The 22,285-nt window shown below is 47.9% G+C and overlaps 1 protein-coding gene across 1 annotated transcript in view; it reads left to right on the top strand.

Annotated features, from left to right (window-relative positions):
• Nucleotides 1-22,285, top strand: part of HSD3B7 (hydroxy-delta-5-steroid dehydrogenase, 3 beta- and steroid delta-isomerase 7) — an 80,886-nt gene that overhangs the window by 52,559 nt on the left and 6,042 nt on the right. Inside the window, exons 3-4 of the mRNA XM_068243925.1 lie at nucleotides 8,871-9,026; nucleotides 20,770-20,878. Of these exons, the coding sequence (XP_068100026.1) occupies nucleotides 8,871-9,026; nucleotides 20,770-20,878 (265 nt within the window). The remainder of the gene's footprint in view (nucleotides 1-8,870; nucleotides 9,027-20,769; nucleotides 20,879-22,285) is intronic.

The following is a 22,285-nucleotide window of genomic DNA, read 5'->3' on the forward strand; positions in this document are numbered from 1 at the left end:
GAGCCCTGGGCTCGCTACATGATTTAAAAAATTAAAAAAAAAATAGTGCTGCGCCCCCTCCTGGGCAATATAATTGTATCGCCCAGAGGGTTAAAACTCTGACAAAAATTTCAACAAAAATGTGTTTTCCTACTTTTTATAGCCCATACAATTATCATATTTGCTTTTGTGCACAAGTATTAATAATCATTTAGACATAACTTCCCAAAGTTCAGTTTATTTACTTTGAAAGCTATTGGTGCATTTTATTTATAACTGTTGTCATTCTCGTGTAAATGCTGCCAGCAGTGATTTCTGACCTGTTTTTCACCCCAGGACTCATCAGCTGTGTTAGTTTATTATATGCTGTAATTAATCTTTTAGAGCAGGGGTCCCCAACCTTTTCCGGCCCGGGGACCACTTACTGACCAAATTTTTCTCCGAGGCCCAGGGAGGGGGGGTATTGCGCGCGCGACCTAGTGGACAGTGTCGTGCGCAGCGGGTTATGGGGGGAGGGGCTGGGGTGCGGCGGCATAGCTAGCATAGTTGCCTCAGTATAGGGAGTTTAGTTGCCCCAGTATGGCTAGTATAGTTACCCCAGTGTAGCTAGTATAGTGCCCCAGTATAGCTTGTATTGACCAGTATAACTAGTATAGTCCCAGTATGGGTCGGTAGTGCCCTAGTATAGCTAATATAGTGTCCAGTATGGGTAGGTAGTGCCCCAGTATAGCTAGTAAAGTGCACAGTATAGTGCCCCAGTATGGCTAGTAAAGTGCCCAGCATGGCTAGGCTAGTATAGTTACCCCAGTATAGCTAGTATAGTGCCCCAGTATGGCTAGTAAAGTGCCCAGCATGGCTAGTATGGTTACCCCAGTATGGCTAGTATAGTGCCCCAGCATGGCTAGTATAGTGCCCAGCATGGCTAGTATAGTGCCCAGCATGGCTAGTATAGTGCCCAGCATGGATAGTATAGTGCCCAGCATGGCTAGTATAGTGCCCCAGCATGGCTAGTATAGTGCCCCAGCATGGCTAGTATAGTGCCCCAGCATGGCTAGTATAGTGCCCCAGCATGGCTAGTATAGTGCCCCAGCATGGCTAGTATAGTGCCCAGCTATAGCTAGTATAGTGCCCAGCATGGCTAGTATAGTGCCCCAGCATGGCTAGTATAGTGCCCCAGCATGGCTAGTATAGTGCCCCAGCATGGCTAGTATAGTGCCCCAGTATAGCTAGTATAGTGCCCCAGCATGGCTAGTATAGTGCCCCAGCATGGCTAGTATAGTGCCCCAGCATGGCTAGTATAGTGCCCAGCATGGCTAGTATAGTGCCCCAGCATGGCTAGTATAGTGCCCAGCATGGCTAGTATAGTGCCCCAGCATGGCTAGTATAGTGCCCCAGCATGGCTAGTATAGTGCCCCAGCATGGCTAGTATAGTGCCCCAGTATAGCTAGTATAGTGCCCCAGCATGGCTAGTATAGTGCCCCAGCATGGCTAGTATAGTGCCCCAGCATGGCTAGTATAGTGCCCAGCATGGCTAGTATAGTGGCCCAGCTATAGCTAGTATAGTGCCCAGTATGCGTAAATGGTGCGGCCGCCGCTTCTGTTACCTTATGGGCGGGCGGCTGCTTCCGGATTCCCCCATGCGCGCTCTCCTCCATGAAGTACTATCTCCTCCTATAACAGCAGCGTGTCTTGCGTCTGCTGTAAGGAGGGAAGGAGGCGGGGCAGCGGTTCCCATGGTAGCGGCGATGCATATTGCCGCTACAGGAAGCCGCTGCCCCGCCTCCTTCCCTCCTTACAGCAGAGGCAAGACGCGCTGCTGTTATAGGAGGAGATAGTACTTCATGGAGGAGAGCGCGCATGGGGGAATCCGGAAGCGGCCGCCCGCTCATAAAGTAACAGAAGCGGCGGACACGGGGGGGAGGGGCAAGATGACAGACCCGCCGCGGCCCGGCTGGACACTGCCAACGGACCGGCAGTGGGCCGCGGCCCGGTGGTTGGGGACCCCTTTAGAGAAAAGAAGAAATTCTGGGTTATATTCCGCTTTAAGAACCAAATAAAATAATAAATAAATAAAGGACACATGACACCCCAGGCTGGCATTTTTTAGCCGTGGCCATCTTTATTGGTTAGACTTGTTAAATTGGTGGCCCATAAAAACTCAATAAAAGATAACTTTATTAAAATCAAACATAAAACAACTCATCATATGATCCACCACTACGGTTTGGACCACCTCAAACTGAAACACCGCCAGAAGGACCCCAACACGAAAACTCGTCAACACCTTCCAGACGTGACATCGACCAATAAAGATTTGACCATGACCAAGTCTTCTTGATCAACCGGGAGTGGCGGGTGGGGAGCTCGTGCAGACCGCACCTGGAACAAAGGCAGCTAAACCTGCTGACGGACCTTTCTTATATACACCTTAGTTAGCTGCCATTGGTTGTTGCAACAATGTTTGATACCAGCAACATCTGGCAGATTTCTTCTTACACCTGTGACGACCAATCAGCACCTAGATCACAACACCACCTTTATGCAGTAACTCCTCGGCCAATCAGGATCCCAGCTACCTCATAGAGGGAAAATCAAATAGCCCCACTATACTTCACCTCAGGTTACCACAGTTCCATGTATTATTCATTGCGGCCCTTCTCATGGAACTGAAGGCAACACTATGCTTTGATAAAATTAACTTAAGAACCAAGTAAAATAATAAATAAAGGACACATGATGACACCCCAGGCTGGCATTTTTTGGCTGTGGCCATCTGTATTGGTTAAACTTGTTAAATTAGTTGAGGTCCATAAAAACTCAATAAAAGATAACTTTATTAAAATCAAACATAAAACAACTCATCATACGATCCACAACTACAGTTCAAACCACCTCAAATTGAAACAACTCCAGAAGGACCCCACCCGCCAGGCTATACTAGCCTGGCACCCCACCAACGGCGTTCTCAATGCAGCACTGGAGGTCTAAATTGAAAATATCCAACCCGACATCGCTGAGGTGTACTAAATCTTGCCTGTATAAACCTTGAGGGCCTCCTTCTAAATCAACGTGCCTGAAAGAAACAACCCCCAATGCTTGGCAAAAATGTCTCCAGCTTATGGTTCAACCACTGTCTGTTCTTTTCACTTGGGTGATTAGTGGGTGATTCCTGCTAATCGCCAAAGCGATAGCGCTCTAAAAACCTTATGGCAGTGATCTCATTGCCATTACTCCTGCAGATTGCGGATGTTTTGCGATTAGCGGCAATCGCAAAACATGTTTCCTGCAGCATTCTGCAGCGATTCTGGAACGATCGCGATACAGTGCTAAAAAAAGTGCTGATCGCGATAACTCTGAATCGTGAGAGTGTTTAGTGATTTTACCGCGCTAATCGCAGTAAAATCACTTGCGCAAACTGTTAGCGCTAAGCGCCAGCATTTTGCCTTTGCAAGTGTAAATGGGCCCTAACGCCCATTCTCCCCATGTTACCATGCTGTATGCTGCCCCTCTCAAAACCTAACCTTGATCCCTGACGTACTCTTTCCCCATGTTACCATGCTCTCTGTCTACCCCCGCAGTACGTCACATGACAGGCAGGGACGGGAGCTGCAAGGAGATGGATTGTACTTCACGGCTGAAAAGAGAAGTGAGGCTGACGAGTAGCTCTGCTGGAAGCCAGTAATGTATGCCACTTCCTCTGCCACACTCTGCATCTCCCGGGCCCCCCTGCAATGGCAGGGTTGCAGGGGCTATTGTTATGCACCTAGTGGCCACTTTGACCGCCTTTATCATTTACCTTGTTCAGCTCCTGGTTTATATGGGATGTATGCCACTGCTGAGATCTAGCACCAGCCTATCAGCACAGGAGTTAATCGTGCTGCGGCCTAGTACACAGAAATATCGCAGCAGCTAACCATCTGCCCCTGTGTATTGTTATGCAATTCTACTGCAGGAATGTCATTCTCTCCACTCTCATCCTTCTCCGGAGCACACTCAAGTTTAAACTAATATTTACTCTGCTGGAGGTGACATTTCTCTGGACAGACTAGAAGTTGTGTAAGGTGTGGGTTCGTGACTGCAAGCACTCGCAGAGGACTCCTCCGCCCCGTACATCTGGAATAAGGTTACACAATAGTGCTCAGCCAGCCATGGCCCCCTTCCAGGAAGATTCTCTCGCTGAACATTGAAGCTCCTCTGTCTCATGCCGTGCTGCTGCTGCTGGAGGGAATCCAGGAAGATATTCCAGGAAAGGAACTGTGGATATACACACATTATTACCAGGCATGGATGTCCCGGTGGCAGTCTTGGTTCTTAAAGGAAATTTTAGAGGGAGCAATATAGAGGTTCAACAGGGGTAAGAGGTGCTCAATGGTGGATAAAATAGTTAAAAAAATCTGCTTGGTACTGCTTCCGCCTACCAAGCATGCAGGGCCGAGCCTGGGCGGGTGCTGCGGGTGCAAGGCACCCAGGCGCCTGCCTCTGAGAGGCGCCGCCCGGCCGCTGCTCTCCCCCTGTGGCCGCCGGCGCTCGCTCCCTCCCTCCGTCTCTCTCTCCCTCCGTCTCTCTAGCCGCCGGCGCCGCCGCGTCAGACCTCGATCAGGCGGGCGGCGCTAGGACCTATCACGCCGCACTGATATGCGGAAGTGACATCACTTCCGCATATAGAGCGGGTGCGTCCGGACTCCGGCGCCTTCTCACTGGTCGGGTCGCCCGCTGATTGAGGTCTGAAGCTACTTCAAGGTGAGGGGGGAGCGTCGGGAGGGGAGGGTTGGGTGCGCTCCTCTCACTCACTACCTAAACGAGGACCCTATACACCCTGGCTACATATACTGGTCACATATACCCCCTGGCTATATATATCCTGGGCACATATTACCCCCTGGCTACATATTCTGGGCACATATCACCCCCTGGCTACATATCCCGGGCACATATCACCCCCTGGCTACATATCCCGGGCACATATACCCCCTGGCTACATATCCCGGGCACATATACCTCCTGGCTACATATCCCGGGCACATATACCCCCTGGCTACATATCCTGGGCACATATCACCCCCTGGCTACATATCCCGGGCACATATACCCCCTGGCTACATATCCTGGGCACATATACCCCCTGGCTACATATCCTGGGCACAAATACCCCCTGGCTACATATCCTGGGCACATATACCCCCTGGCTACATATCCTGGGCACATATACCCCCTGGCTACATATCCTGGGCACATATACCCCCTGGCTACATATCCTGGGCACATATACCCCCTGGCTACATATCCTGGGCACATATACCCCCTGGCTACATATCCTGGGCACATAAACCCCCTGGCTACATATCCTGGGCACATAGACCCCCTGGCTACATATCCTGGGCACATAGACCCCCTGGCTACATATCCTGGGCACATAGACCCCCTGGCTACATATCCTGGGCACATAGACCCCCTGGCTACATATCCTGGGCACATAGACCCCCTGGCTACATATCCTGGGCACATAGACCCCCTGGCTACATATCCTGGGCACATAGACCCCCTGGCTACATATCCTGGGCACATAGACCCCCTGGCTACATATCCTGGGCACATAGACCCCCTGGCTACATATCCTGGGCACATAGACCCCCCGGCTACATATCCTGGGGACACTGGCTGTTTGTCATTATGTGCATTTGCTGGTGAAAAGCTGTCTTATTATGTGCATTTGCTGGTGAAAAGCTGTCTTATTATGTGCATTTGCTGGTGAAAAGCTGTCTTATTATGTGCATTTGCTGGTGAAAAGCTGTCTTATTATGTGCATTTGCTGGTGAAAAGCTGTCTTATTATGTGCATTTGCTGGTGAAAAGCTGTCTTATTATGTGCATTTGCTGGTGAAAAGCTGTCTTATTATGTGCATTTGCTGGTGAAAAGCTGTCTTATTATGTGCATTTGCTGGTGAAAAGCTGTCTCATTATGTGCATTTGCTGGTGAAAAGCAGTCTCTTTATGTGCATTTGCTGGTGAAAAGCAGTCTCTTATGTGCATTCAGTGGGGAAATTTTGTCAGTAAAAATAATCTTTTGTCAGTAAATTTTTAGGTATTTGTCAGTAAAAAATAACGTGAAAGGTTGGCAACACTGGCAGGCTGCGCGGCGCAACGGGAAAGATACAGGCAGCCCACCTCACGCTTGGGCTTGGCGGGGGGGAGGAGCCGACGACAGCGAGCGAGAGTAGGGTGGCCGCAGGCAGCCATAAATACGCATGTGTGACTGCATCGCACTCGCAGAGCCTCTCAGCCTGAGTCAGTCCAGAGACTAGCAGACTTGCAGGCAGCCAACGCCAGCCAGGAGCAAGCCCATGGAAGAGGGGTAGGAATGGGGTATCACATGCATGCGTAAAGAGGTGGAAGGTGTGGGTGTGATTAGGCAGGACATGGGTGTGGTTATGTGGTTGGGCGCGGTTAATTTAACCACTCCCATAGGCGCCAGAGAAAATCTTGCACCCAGGTGCCAGGCACCCCAGGCTCACCCCTGCAAGCATGAGGTTATGAGTTTGACTCCCGGCTCTACCCATTGGCTTAACACATGGCTCCACTACAGCTCCAGCCATGGGCTTGACCTATGTCCTAGATTGCCATGGCTGGAGCTGTGATGTTGACCACAACCCACCTTGGGGAATGAGGTGGTATAGCCCCCATCCCCTGGCCCAAGATAAATACTTAAATAGGGAATAAATACTTAAATAAATAAATAACCTGCAGGCTCATTGTATATTAATCATGAACAAATTACTTGGCGAATATTAATCATTTCTCGATCTCTCTTCTACTTTCTAACTTCTCACTTTGCAATGTACTGATTTACTTTTTTCACCTTTTCGCTACAGTTCCTCTTTTAGTAAGAGGCTGTATATTTCCTGAATAATATCATTAACTGGTTGACCATCAAAACAAAAGGGAAAAAATATAATGGGAGTATAAAGAGGAACTGTAGTGGAAATAACACAATGAATACAATTTCAAAATGCTCTGGGAGGAGAATTCCACATAGCTAAATAGCCTAGGCTAAACATCATTGAGAGGGCGTGGCTACATACCAAGATACAGCAATATATCAATATATGTAGATATAGGAAGTGTTTCTGATGCTGAAACCAGGAAAATTACCATAAAAGTGGCTATCCTGAATCATTTACTGCTATCTACAATATGTCCCTGTAATCAGGGCCGGATTTGTACTCTTTATCGCCCAAGGCCACAGTCAGCTGCCGCCCCCCCCCCCCCTTTCAGTATAGGTAGCTGGATGACCCCTCCCCCCCCCCCCCTCTAGTATCAGAAGCTCTTCCCGCCTCTTCCGTATAGATAGCCTGATGACCCTCTTCCCTCCAGCATAGTTAGCTATGTGACCCCTTCCTAGTATAGCCTGCTGCCCACCCGCCCTCAATCCTGTGGTGCCCTAGGCCATGGCCTATGGGGCCTTGACTTAAATACAGGCTTGACTACAGGGCCTCTTTTAGTTCCCTCTGATAAATTCAAGAGAAGTGACATCTATTAAATCAGTTGCTATACCTGAATTTAGTCAACTGCAGACAACTGCTGATTTGATAACATTTCAGCAGTTGCTATGTTCTGATGTGACCCAGGCAAGGGCTGCCACCATGTTTTCACTGGCCTTCCAAAAAAGGTCTTGTACCGCCTACAGCTGATACAGAATACTGCTTGCTGCCAGACTGCTAACCAACCAACCCCGTCACTGCCACATAACGCCAGTCCTGCACTCCCTTAACTGGCTACCTATAGAATGGAGGGTTCTATTCAAGATCGGCCTACTGACATTTAAATCCCTGAATAATCTAGGCCCTGGATACATGAAAGATATGTTGCAGCTGCGTAGCAATCCCCGCATTCTCAGATAAACAGGTTTTAATAATCTAGTCATACCCAGAGTCCACTTGGAAACTTTTGGTCCCAGAGCCTTCTGTCATGCTGCCCCTACGTTTTGGAACTCCTTACCTCAACAGATCAGGACAGCTCCATCCCTGGACTGAAAACCCACCTGTTCAGTTTGGCATTTGCAGAAATACAACTTTTGTTGTGTTAATACTTCATCCTACTACCAATCACTGAATCTGAGAGAGCCTAAGTGCTTTGAGTCCTATGGGAGAAAATCGCTACAGAAATGTTATTGTATTGTATTATCTCAGAACCAACTAGACAAGCGAATGGCCCTACAAAAACCGCACCACAGGCAATAAATCGTACATAATGCCCTTACATAAGCACTGAATTGCTAATAATAACCACGAGGATACATGTGTAAGATGTAGCCTAAATCCAGCTGCATACACCGGGAGCGGGACAGGAAGGGGGTAGGGGACTGGCCATTCCTCCACATATATACCTGCTGCAGGCCACTCACTTGCACGCTCAGGCCTGGTCTTCCATTCCTCTTCCCTTCTCCCCCCCTCACTCCCCTTCCCCCTTCCTGTCCCGCTCCCGGTGTATGCAGCTGGATTTAGGCTACATCTTACACATGTATCCTCGTGGTTAATATTAGCAATTCAGTGCTTATGTGAGGGCATTATTTATCATTGTGCCTGTTTTTATGGTTTTATTGTTATTTGTATGGTTCAATAAAGGCTATATTTGTACGATTTATTGCCTGTGGTGCGGTTTTTGTAGGGCCATTCGCTTGTCTAGTTGGTCATGTGATTCTTCTGTTTGGCCTTTCTGCACACATGTATTGATTTATATATTCACTAGCCTTGTGTTATGTAGTGCTGGTTAGCACTGTTGATGGTGCTTGTCCAGTCCTTCAGCTTTGTATTATCTCAGAGCAGAACATTTTTCAAAATATTTTTGGTGAGGTCCTTTTTTAAAAAATCTGATGATCCTCTATTGCTCTCTCAGACAGGCTAAAAGTCAGACTGATCCGTGGAGACATCTCTTCCTACGAGGACGTCCGATCAGCGCTGGCCGGCAGTCACCTGGTCATACATGCCGCCAGTCTGGTGGATGTCTGGGGGCGTGTCCCCGCCAGCAAGATCAGCACTGTGAATGTGACAGGTAAGAGACACACTATGGAAAACTTTTTTTGTATGAAATTAGATTGGGTATAAAAAAAAAAAAAATGTTTTACCTTGATTATTTTTGTAATAGTTTTCATGAAATACAGTAATTATACAAAAAAAAAGCAATGTAATACAGGCTGCAATTATGATGATTTGCAAAGCGTGAATGGTTTACTTATAAGAAAGGCATCACTGCTTACCTCTGCAGGGGTAACCTCTCTCTAAAGCAGGGGTGTCAAACTCAAATACAAAGTGGGCCAAATTGAGCTCTGGGATCAAGTCGCGGGCCGACCTCAGTGTCTAGTGGCTTCCCTCCTTTATAAAGTTTCCTGTTGTCTAATCGCTGCCCTCTATCCCCTATACAATTCCCTGAAGTTTAGTGGTCATCCCTCCCTCATCTATACAATTCCCTGATGTTTAGTGGCCCCTCCCTCATCTGTACAATTCCCTGATGTTTAGTGGCCCCTCCCTCATCTGTACAATTCCCTGATGTTTAGTGGCCCCTCCCTCATCTGTACAATTCCCTGATGTTTAGTGGCCCCTCCCTCATCTGTACAATTCCCTGATGTTTAGTGGCCCCTCCCTCATCTGTACAATTCCCTGATGTTTAGTGGCCCCTCCCTCATCTGTACAATTCCCTGATGTTTAGTGGCCCCTCCCTCATCTATACAATTCCCTGATGTTTAGTGGCCCCTCCCTCATCTGTACAATTCCCTGATGTTTAGCGGTCATCCCTCCCTCATCTATACAATTCCCTGATGTTTAGTGGCCCCTCCCTCATCTATACAATTCCCTGATGTTTAGTGGCCCCTCCCTCATCTGTACAATTCCCTAATGTTTAGTGGCCCCTCCCTCATCTATACAATTCCCTGATGTTTAGCGGTCATCCCTCCCTCATCTATACAATTCCCTGATGTTTAGTGGCCCCTCCCTCATCTATACAATTCCCTGATGTTTAGCGGTCATCCCTCCCTCATCTATACAATTCCCTGATGTTTAGTGGCCCCTCCCTCATCTGTACAATTCCCTGATGTTTAGTGGCCCCTCCCTCATCTATACAATTCCCTGATGTTTAGCGGTCATCCCTCCCTCATCTATACAATTCCCTGATGTTTAGTGGCCCCTCCCTCATCTATACAATTCCCTGATGTTTAGCGGTCATCCCTCCCTCATCTATACAATTCCCTGATGTTTAGTGGCCCCTCCCTCATCTGTACAATTCCCTGATGTTTAGTGGCCCCTCCCTCATCTGTACAATTCCCTGATGTTTAGTGGCCCCTCCCTCATCTATACAATTCCCTGATGTTTAGCGGTCATCCCTCCCTCATCTATACAATTCCCTGATGTTTAGTGGCCCCTCCCTCATCTATACAATTCCCTGATGTTTAGCGGTCATCCCTCCCTCATCTATACAATTCCCTGATGTTTAGTGGCCCCTCCCTCATCTATACAATTCCCTGATGTTTAGCGGTCATCCCTCCCTCATCTATACAATTCCCTGATGTTTAGTGGCCCCTCCCTCATCTATACAATTCCCTGATGTTTAGCGGTCATCCCTCCCTCATCTATACAATTCCCTGATGTTTAGTGGCCCCTCCCTCATCTGTACAATTCCCTGATGTTTAGTGGACCCTCCCTCATCTGTACAATTCCCTGATGTTTAGTGGCCCCTCCCTCATCTATACAATTCCCTGATGTTTAGCGGTCATCCCTCCCTCATCTATACAATTCCCTGATGTTTAGTGGCCCTCCCTCATCTGTACAATTCCCTGATGTTTAGTGGCCCCTCCCTCATCTATACAATTCCCTGATGTTTAGCGGTCATCCCTCCCTCACCTATACAATTCCCTGATGTTTAGTCGCCCTCCCTCCCTTGCACAGTTTCTTGGTGTCTAGTGGCCCTCTACTTTCCCTATACAGTTCCCTGGTGTCTAGGTGCCCTTTCCAGTGGCGTAGCTAAGGAGCTGTGGGCCCTAATGCAAGTTTTACATTGGGGCCCCCCCAAGCACTCCATACGTAACAATTTATACGGCGCACCAAAACCTACCAAGGGCAACTACAGTGTCAGAGGTGCAAGAAGGGGATGGGAAACAGTTTGTTAAGGATTACCACTATTCAAAGTATCTATAGAAGTGATTATTATGAGCACAGGACCAATAGAGAGCTAATACTGTAGTTGAGGGAGGGCCCTTCGGGGCCCCTCTGGCCCAAGGGCCCTGATGCGGTCGCTACCTCTGCAACCCCTATTGCTACGCCCCTGGCCCTTTCCCTCTCCTATACAGTTCCCTGGTATCTAGTGCTGTCCCCCTCCCCATATGGCTTCCCTGGTGATCTAAGCCTTATCCTCCAATATAGTTTCTCTGGTGGTGTAGAGTGGGCCAAACATAATACAAAGTGGGGATTTGGCCCACGGGCCGGAGTTTGACATGTATGCTCTAAAGCTAAATACACAGCTAGATTTTTTTTAACTGAGAATGATCATTGATACAGCCTGCTCTTCAGTGATTGGCCATCCCTGTTGTAGGTCTCCCTGCAAGCTGTGGAGGACCGCCTCCTGGTGCAGATGGCCACCTCCTGCCCCTCCCTCTCCCCTCTCTGTAGAACAGAATAGGCTGCTATGCAGAGCACCCAGCATCATGTCTGTACAGTGATAGCTGATTACAATTATCGAAAGCAATCACAAAAGACAGTTTTTCATGATATTTACTTTAACACTGTATGAAATTGAAACAGTTCTGCCTCGTTTGCTTTTTTAGCAGAAGGGTGGGTCCCTCATGCGTAAAGGTAACCATACAGTAATAGATGGCCACCAGATTCAATCATCAGATAGATCCCTCTCTAATCGAAATCCTGTCAGAGAGGGATCTATTGCTACCACACATCTGCACACAGACTTTCAATAGATTTCAGCATGAAAATCTATGCGCACTGGCTGCCGGACCCCCATGTAATGAGCTGCCCCTCGGGCCATGCAGAGTGTTTGCAGGAGAGCGTATACTCACCTGTCCCCTGGCGTGCTCCGCCCATGTCCTCCCTCTAACCCCACTGGCAGCCTGTATCGCAGGAACCCAGTGGCATGTGCATGGTCATGTGATGTGCATACTGTAGGGTCACAGGGTACAGGCAGCCCGGCAGTCATGGAGACAGGACACCAAAGGGAGCGCTCCACAGACCGGTGAGTATAAGATCTGCTGCCAACATTCTGCACACACCATTTTAGATGGTGGGAAACAGCCCAGGGGTCTTTTGGTTGCAGGCAGGGATTCTCTCCAACCTCAATCACGAGTAATCCAGAGTGATTACTCATGATTCAGATGAGGTTTAATTACAGCAGGTGTGCGGCGGGGGCTGAAAGGGTTATTTACCAATAAATAAGCGTCCTCCCTGCGCTCCAAAGCGGTCCATGCGTCCTATTAGTCGTGTCCAAGCCTCGCTGCCGTCACTTCCTCCTTCCGGCTTGAAAGAGGAAGTGACGGCAGCAAGGCTTGGACACGACTAATACACCTGCTGTAATTAAACCTCATTTGAATCACGAGTAATCACTCGTGATTACTTGTGATTGAGGTCGGAGAGCATCCCTGGTTGCAGGGGCGTAGCAATAGGGGGTGCAGAGGTGCGACCGCATCGGGGCTCTTGGGCCAGAGGGGCCCCGAGGGGCCTTCCCTCAACTGCAGTATTAGCTCTCTATTGGTCCTGTGCTCATAATAATCACTTCTATAGAAACTTTGAATAGTGGTAATTATTAACAAACTGTTCCCCATCCTCTTCTTGCACCTCTGACACTGTGGTCGCCATTGGCAGGTTTTGGTGCATCATATCAATTGTTCTGTATAGAGGGCATGGGGGGGGCCCCAATGTGAAACTTGCACCGGGGCCCATAGCTCCATAGCTACGCCACTGGTTGGTTGTCCCAAAATTGGGCGCTGCTGCCAACACGACACATTCTGCCAGGAAAATAAGATCGTGCAACCATACTGAAACATTGGCTCTCTGACAGATTGGATCAATCTGCTTGGGAAGATATCAACAAGTCAGTTCAGTTTGTAGATCAGGGTAACTGTAATATGATCTCAAAGCACCAGGTGTAAACCAAGATGATCTCAGCTACAACTCTCAAGAGGAATATGCCACCTGTAGAAGGGGGGGGGACTGGTAAACATGAGATGTTTATAAGCAACTCGTGACCTTAGCCCATTTAAACACGGGCTTGGTCTGTCACAAATCCGCCGTGCGCTTTCACCCCCCCGCTGTTCGCATGCGCGCGCACACACGCCCGCCCCTTCTGGCCCCGTCCTCCTCCGGCTCTCGGCAGTGTCTCTGCGTCTTTCCCTGCACTTGCGCAGTGCAAAAAAGCACTGACACGGGGACGGACGCAGGGACACTTGGAAATTATATATAGAGATATTTCCAACTTTATAAAATATTTTAAAAGGCTTAATATAAATTGAAGGTAACAACAAATCATGGCTCCCCACAGCAAAGCGCTGATAAGCCCCCCTCTCTCCCATGTGGTAGCAATACGTCATGTGCTGGGGTCATATAGTAAGCGCAGCCACTAGTTTTGTCCGGATCATGAACGATTCGGATCTTTGATCCGGATCTTTTTTGTGGGTCGAATCATCCGGATCATCAAAATGGACGATTCGGTTCACAAAGGCGGTGGGGCCAGGAGTGGCACCCCCCCCCCCCCTCCTCTCAGCGGGCAGCGGGGTCCTGGAAGCAGAGCTGAGATGGATCGCTCTGTTGGAAGGGAGGCAGCCTTGCAGGGAGACAGGTAGATGAGAGAGAGGGGACATGGGTGCCACTGCCAGATATGTGTAGAGCACACATACTGGCTATAATGTGCTGCCCATTATAGGCTGTCTGTTCCGTAGTTGTGCAGTGAACAAATTGGAAACTTTTGGCTCAGAAGCACAGCTCAGTAACTCTGCAGACAGCGTGCTGGGCTAGAAGGGCAGGCACTGTGATTGCAGGGCAATATGATCCTCCTGCACTCGGCTCTAAACAGCTGCACTTCACTTCTCCCTAAATTTATGATGTGTGATCGAGGTGAGAAAAGGACACATTGGGGAATGCTTTCTTTCACTGTGAGACGTTTGCATTCAGAGTATACAGATGAACATATAGGTGAAATATACTTAAAGCATATGATTGCAACATGTGGGTAATGTGAGCAAAAAAAACATTTCTGCTCTCTGCTCACCCCTCTTCGTCCACCTCCTCCCTTCTCTGTCCACTCCTTGCCCTTCTCTGTCTGTCCACCCCCCTCCCCTTCTCTGTCCACTGCAGGGAAAGTCCTGTCCTGCTAGTCATTTCACCCCCAGAATGCTTCCCTAGTAAAATGATTTGAAGATTCGGTTCAAAGATCCGGATCTTTTCAATGATCCAATTCGAATCATCCGAATCCTTGAAAAGATCCGGACTTCCCATCTCTAGTAGCCACCATGACTCCATCCATAACAAGTGGCTACAATGGGACCTGTTCTGCCCTGTGTCAGAGGTGGGGAGGTTGAGTAGTTGGGCCCTTCATACCGATGGGCTCCCCTGCAGGGTCATGGCATGGTATGCTCCCCTAGTACTGCCTGCACCTCTGTATATGGAGGGAACCTACAGGAAGTCCTATACAGTCTTTCACCTGCTGTCTGAGCACACGGCTCTGTTATTCAGCTGCTGCTTTGGGACATCATAAATATAAAGTCAGGCTGTTTTCGCAGAGAAAGTAATGGGGACTGGGAGAGGAATACGTTCCACATTCATCTATTTCAAACAGGGAGTTTCCACTTACATTCCGTTCCTGTAAACTAAACATGCTTGATGGAGAATGTTTTATGACTATTTATTTTTAGGCCGAAAACAGGACTTGCCTAAATCAAGTGCCAGCCCATCCCGTGCCCGTCACTGACCGGGTATTTAAAGTGAAATTACTCTTTTGTTGTGGACAAAACACTTCGATCCCAAGGCTGGCTCTATACTTCCTCTATACATGTATTATATAAATATTACTATTTTAGCTTTTTTACCTTGTTTTCATCTGCATATGCAAACCTAGATCCTCCAGTATTCAGGACCAATCTGTGTAAAGCATGGTACACACATCAGACTTAGATTGGCCAATCACTGGTCAATTTTACCTCCTCAGTGCATAGCTCCCAACTGTCCCTCTTTCGGAGGGACAGTCCCTCTTTGGGAGCCCTGTCCCCCTGTCCCTCTATCCTCCTCATTTGTCCCTCTTTCAGGACTTTGGGACTTTTTTTCTAAGCAAATATATATATATATTTCTCTACTAAAAAATGCGTTTGACTCTAATCTAAACTTTATTCCCATCATTTTAATTGATACATTACTAATTTTAAAATGTTACTATGAAGGAAAATGAACCAGGATAGAAAGGACCAGTGTGGTTTGAATAATTAAAAAACATATTTTTCTTATAAAATCTTTATGGTATGCGTGACTAGGGCCGTGGTTGGGCGTGATCAGGGGTGTGGCAGGGGCGTGTCCCTCTTTCTCATCTCAACAAGATGGGAGAGTTGGGTCACTGGGGGGGGAGGGGTGTCGTGAAAAAATGGGCGTGGCCATGACATTGTATGGGCGGAGCGTAACCGTAACCCCAAAGCAGCTAATATAGCCAACTATGACCATTAAATAATAAATGCAGCAACAGTTACCCCAGACACCCAAAAATAAATGCAATTTGGGCAACATTTCATCTGAAAATAAACGCAATTTGGGCAACATTTCATCAGAAAACAAACGCAATTTGGGACACATTTCAGCAGAAAACAAACGCAATTTGGGACACATTTCACCTGCAAAAAAATGAATTTACTCACCTGACAGACGTCTCCTCACCTGGCCGGCCTCTGGCGTGCAGCTCCCCCGGACGATCGTCCTGCATATCTCCCGCGCTGAGAGGAATAGCAGGGCGACGGGAAGATGGTGTCCAAAGCCCTGTACTGGAGACACAAATAGTCTCCAGTACAGGGCTTCGTACGCCATCTTCCCGTAGCCCTGCTCTGCCTGCTGAACACTATGCAGGCTGCTGGAGCGGGGCTGCAGGCTATGAACTGGCACAGTTCATGCAATGGTACGGTGGCCAGAGTCTCGAGGCCGGGACGTCCCGTGGCTAAAAGCGGGACGTTTCCCGGGACCTCATGCAGCCTGGGACAACGGACCCCGAATCCGGGACCTGTCCCGGGTAAAGCGGGACGTATGGTCACCGTAGTTGATGTTAATATCAGCCTGCAGCTTTTGGTAACAAACAGTCATTTGTGAGGCTGTAGAAGGGAAGGTACAGAGCAGAGAAAAGGTGAAAATTACCGGTAAGTAAACTATTCTGATAAATAAGAAAGTTAATAGTAAAAACATATTTGCCTAATTTCACAATAATATTAGGTAGTAATTAAAAATAGTTAATATGATGATAATGGTTTTGAGCTGACACAAATTTTTTTTAATTCATTTCATGCAGCTTTCATGCTGTCTGTATCACATCTTTCATCCATCTCCCTGCACTGCAATAATCCATCAAATGCCCAATAAAATCCTGCATTAAATAAATACCACATGAGGTAAAATTCTCAATGAATTGTCATGCAGCTTTTTGGTAACATGCCAAACTATTACTGCACTAGGTGGACCAAGCCATTATAATCAGGGATGCTCAAATCTGAACTTTGGAAGAATCCGGATAGTTGCTACCTGTGCGGGGGGGGGGGGGGGGAGGGGGGGGGGGGGGGGAGGGGGGGGCAATCTTATTTCTCTGACGTCTTCTTAGGTCCGCCCCTCAGCGCCTCCTACAATGTGGTCCACGCGCATCACGTGAGTACAAACACTTCCTCCTTCAACCCAGAAGGAGGAAGTGTTTGTAATCATGTGACCGCCGCTTGGACCGCAACGTAGGAGGTGCCGAGGGACGGACCTAAGAAGGCGTCAGAGAGATAAGATTGCCCCCACCCCGCACAGGTGATTGCAATTAACAGGATGAAATCCGGATAGCAACTATCCGGATTCATCCAAAGTTCGGATCTGATCATCTTTGATTATAACGGGCTTCAGTCCCTCACAGCCCCCCTCCCCTCCCGCCCCTATGACTGCCGACACACACGCCCACCTGCCACGTGCACACATGCCCGCCCGCATACCCGCGCACACATGCCGCCCCCCGTCCTCCCTGTCCCAACGGCTACACATGCCCAATAGCAAAAGCATACAGACACAGGGACAGGAGGATGACGCAGGAACAGAGGGGTTTTATTATATAGAATGTGTGAATATCTTAGTGGACAAAAGTCTAAATTATCACATGAAGTAAATTACCGAACATGACATTTTTACCGAACATGTCTAAAGCCCCATACCCACCATGCGATTTATCCATCGATTTTTCCGATAACCGGAAATTTTTAGAGCGATGAGCGGTCGTTTCCACAATCTCACAACGTGGATTTAGATGTACGGTCACACGAACGACATTTAGCGATGCACGCCGCTAACGTCCCTCACAGCTGATCATATCTTTAAGATTCACGATGACTCCACACAAAGTACCGCGATCACTTGCCTTCCCGTTCATGCCCGTCATGTAACGTTGCGAGCAGGAAGAGGCGTCTCTGAACGCTCATCCTCAAAGGGACGTTGCTGGACCCGTCGGGTGGCGAATATTCAGCTTTAGTGAACCGAAGCAAATGAGGACCAGGAAACGCCAAGTGCCCTGAAAGAGGAGGTCAACTCCATGTTCCCCGAAATTCAAATGCGGAGGGCTTAAAGGGAAGGTTCAGGCTGAGGGGAAAAAAAATCAAAATCCACTTACCTGGGGCTTCCTCCAGCCCGTGGCAGGCAGGATGTGCCCTCGGCGCCGCTCCGCAGGCTCCCGGTGGTCTCTGGTGGCCGACCCGACCTGGCCAGGCCGGCGGCCAGGTCGGGCTTCTTCTGCTCTCCAATCTGCGTTTCACGTGGGCTCGCTGACGTCATCGGACGTCCTCCGGGCTGTACTACGCAGGCTCAGAACTACTGAGCCTGCGCAGTACAGCCTGGAGGACGTCCGATGATGTCATCGCGCCCGCTTGAAACGCAGATTGGAGCGCAGAAGAAGCCCGACCTGGCCGCCGGCCTGGCCAGGTCAGGTCGGCCACCGGAGACCACCGGGAGCCTGCGGAGCGGCGCCGAGAGCACATCCTGCCTGCCACGGGCTGGAGGAAGACCGAGGTAAGTGGATTTTGATTTTGATTATTTTCCCCCTCAGCCTGAACCTTCCCTTTAAAGGGAACCCAAGGTGAGAAGTATATAGAGGCTTCCTTCTAAATAATGCACATTGCCTGGCTGTCCTGCTGATCCTCTGCCTCAAATACTTTTAGCCAGAGACCCTGAACAAGCATGCAGCAGATCAGGTGTTTCTGACTAAAGTCTGACTGGATTAGCTACATGCTTGTTTCAGGAGTGTGTCAGACACTAATGCAGCTGAATAGATCAGCAGAACTGCCTGGTATTGCTTAAAAGGTAGTAAATATGGCAGCCTCCATATCCCTCTCACCTCGGGTTCTTTTTAAACACCCCACAGCCGACAGGGAGAAGGTCTTGGCCTAGATAATAAGAGAATGAAAAGGTTCACATCTGGCATTAGATCTTGAGTCTCCACATGAGGGGAAGTTGTTACAGCTGGGGGCCCTGCAGAGATGAAGGGACTTATATTGGCTACGCTGGTTGGAATTGCCGGCCAGAGATATTCTCAATTGTTATAATCTGTGGAGAAAGGCGTTTTCTGTGGTCAGGACTTTTCAGATGATCGGAGGGCGTTTTGTGGTTCTGTGTCAAGGTCAGTCAGAGAGACGCTTTCACAGCCAGAGGAGACCGCGTGTATCAACTTGTGACAATGATGCTCACACAGGGTAATGGTGGGGTGGTAGGAACTATATATAGTTCTTATACTTCCAGCTAAACAGGAAGTATAGTGTGTATACACGGCTATGCAGAGGAGGAGACCAGCGGCAAGTGATCAGCGATTGGAACGCAGGGAGGTGAGTTGCTGTTCTATACAGCGCTTCCCTGCGCTCACTCTGCAGTCTGCAGCGGAGGGGGGAGCATGGAGGGCGGCCTGTGGAGAGGAAGGGAGGTAGAAGTCGGGTCGTCCTCCCCACGGCTCTCCCTCCATCACATCGCCTCCCCTTTCCTCAGCGCTCAGGGCGGCTGCACGCCCCTAGAAACGGGCCTAGATCTGAAAGGTAAAATGAAAGTCTATGGACTTTCATTTTACCTTGGTTAACGCAAAGTGCTGCTGTTGCGTTAAAACTCAGAAAATAGGCACCGATGTAAAAGAGCCCTAATGCAGAAGAGCGCACAGTGGAAGACACCACAGCTCCAGGCGCCATCCCCTTTACTTCTTACAGCTGCTCTGCTGCATCCTCCATAGGTGTCCGGTGTGCATCACATGACTTTCATCAGGTCACCTGACACATATCGGGAGCCGTACAGAAGATGCAGGAGGCGCCTGGAGCTCTGGTATGTGGTTTCCACTGCACTGCACAGCATTAGAAGGAGAGAGGGCTCTGTGGGGGGTTTGGTGTCACACTGAGGTCCTGCCTGCTTGGACTCAATGAGATGAAATACTTCTGAGTTTATGCAGATTTATGTAAATTTTTATGCAAATATATGTAGCTTGAAAATGGACCAATCAAGGACCACACAAGTTCAAATCGATTAGTCCAAAAAATGTACATCAATTTGCATAAACTCTGAAGTATTTTCATCTCAGTGATCATGCCTACAAGTAACCAGAATTACACATACACGGGCAATCTATGCCTGTCTATTAAGACGCATGGGGCTTGATTTACTAAAGCGTGCTAAGTGTTAGCACACCAGTGAAAAGCCACTTAGCACGTGCAAATTGGCTCTTCACGTGCTAATATGCGCGCAAAAGGTTGTGCGCGCAAAGTTTCCTGCTTTGCGCGCAAAGTTTTTGTGCGCACCGCTTTGCGTGCAAAATCAGCCGTTTCGCATGGTAAGTAGCGTGATAAGCATACTTTGCATGCAAAGTGGCTGATTTTGCACGTGAAGCTGTTTTATGCGCGCTAAAAAAAACCAACGCGATTAGTAACACCGTTGCCGTGCAAACCACTTAGCACCCTAGTTTGCACGTGTAAAGCTTTTACGCTTTAGTGAATAAATCTCCTACTGTATATATATATATATATATATACTGTAAATATATATATGTGTGTGTATATATATATATATATATATATATATATATATATATATATATATATATATATATATACATACACTAGCAGACCCAAGCGGGTTCTAGGGTCTGTGTTTTTCGCCGCACGCTCACACGCCCGCCTGGCTCCCTGGCCCCGTCCCTGTCCTCCTGTCTGTGCGGCTGGGTCCGTGCTGCGCACATGCGCAGTAGCAAAAAGCACGGACCCAGCTACACAGAGACAACAGTCCCTGCTGTACGCAGGGACAGTTGCCTATTATTATATAGGATGTATACATATATATTATAGTGTCATAGATACTGACGCAGTTATTACTATAATTAGGTACATAGAAAAAACGTCAGAACTGCTTTGGTCCATGAGTTGCTTTAGTTGTGATTTGGTTATTATAGTTGCTGGGAGCTGACCAGGAAAGGGATTCAGGATGGCAGCCAGCTCACCCCTGCATCTGTATAATATATTCCTACACTGCGCTGTTTGCGTCCGTTCATCACCGCACCTCTTGTACATCTGCAGGTACTGAGAATGTGCTGAGAGCCTGCGAGGAGGAGGGGATCCAGTACCTCGTCTACACCAGCAGTATGGAGGTGGTGGGGCCCAATATCCACGGCGACCCCTTCTTCAGGTTAGTCACGTAGCCCTGCAACTTAGAAAGAAATCACACTGAGCAGCAGGTGTGGGGAGCTGTATTAGGAGTGCAAAGCGATGTCCATAATGTTAACTCTTGCGGAAATGTTCTGAGACTTTTTTTTAAAGAGAATCTGTACTGTGAAAATCTTACATAAATAAACGTACCAGCCTGTTAGTTGCTTTCTTGGTGATAAAATCACTGTTTTATTCATTGTTTTTGCTAACAATGAAGATGGCCGCCAAACAGGAAATACATAATCAAAACAGGTGCCTGTTTGCAGTGGCTCCTCTCAAACGTGACTTGACTGCTGGAATGTTACACCACTTGTTGCCTTAGCTGCTTGTCTGAGCTCAGCACTGATCGCTCTGCACTCACAGCTGTTCACAAGGTCACAGCTCTGTGAGCCTCGCAGAGACACTGGCTGTGAGCAGAGACCTTGCATGTAACTCATACACACAGCACACAGGAGAGCAGAGGGGGGGCGTGGAGGGGCGTGCATAACTTCTCCCTATCACAGCTGAGGCAGTGCATTCCTCTCTAGGGCGACAAAGCTTGACAAAGAAAAGAAGATTAGATATATTGCAGAGACAGTGCAACTAGAAAAGGCTGCAGTAATCCAGAGCACATAAGAACAGGTATAGGAACTTATAGGATAGAAGAAATAAGGCTGAAATTTTTGTTAAAGAGTCTCTTTAAAGGGGCACTATGGTGAAAAATTGTAAAATATAAAATATGTGCAAATATATACAAATAAGAAGTATGTTTTGAGTAAAATGAGCCATAAATTACTTTTCTTTATGTTGCTGTCACTCACAGTAGGTAGTAGAAATCTGACAGAAGTCGGTTTTGGACTAGTCCATCTCTTCATAGGGGATTCTCAGGGTTTTTTTTATTTTTAAAAGCACTTAGTGAATGGCACTTGCTCTGCCCAACTGCCAAAAAAAATGTGTAGTGAGCAGGGGAAGGTGGCCAGCATCATTGTTTAAATCCTTTTTAGGGAATATCTTTATAAAGAATAAAAGCCTTGCTGAGAATCCCCTATGAAGAGATGGACTAGTCCAACACCTGTCACTTCTGTCAGATTTCTACTACCTACTGAAAGTGACAGCAACATAGGAGAAAATAAATTTATGGCTCATTTTACTCTGGAAAAAATGTACTTCGAATTTGTCTGTTTGCACATATTTTAAATTTTACAATTTTTTGCCATAGTGCCCCTTTAAAGGATACCCGAGGTGACATATGACATGATGAGATAGACATGTGTATGTACAGTGCCAAGCACACAAATAACTATGCTGTGTTCCTTTTTTTTGTTGCAGTTCCTGTCTGAGTCAGGACTGGGTCAGACTACAGTGTGACCTTTACTGGTTGAAATTACAACTATAAAACATTTTCCTA

Source organism: Hyperolius riggenbachi, chromosome 7, assembly GCF_040937935.1.
Source record: "Hyperolius riggenbachi isolate aHypRig1 chromosome 7, aHypRig1.pri, whole genome shotgun sequence".
NCBI classification, from domain to species: Eukaryota; Metazoa; Chordata; class Amphibia; order Anura; family Hyperoliidae; genus Hyperolius; species Hyperolius riggenbachi.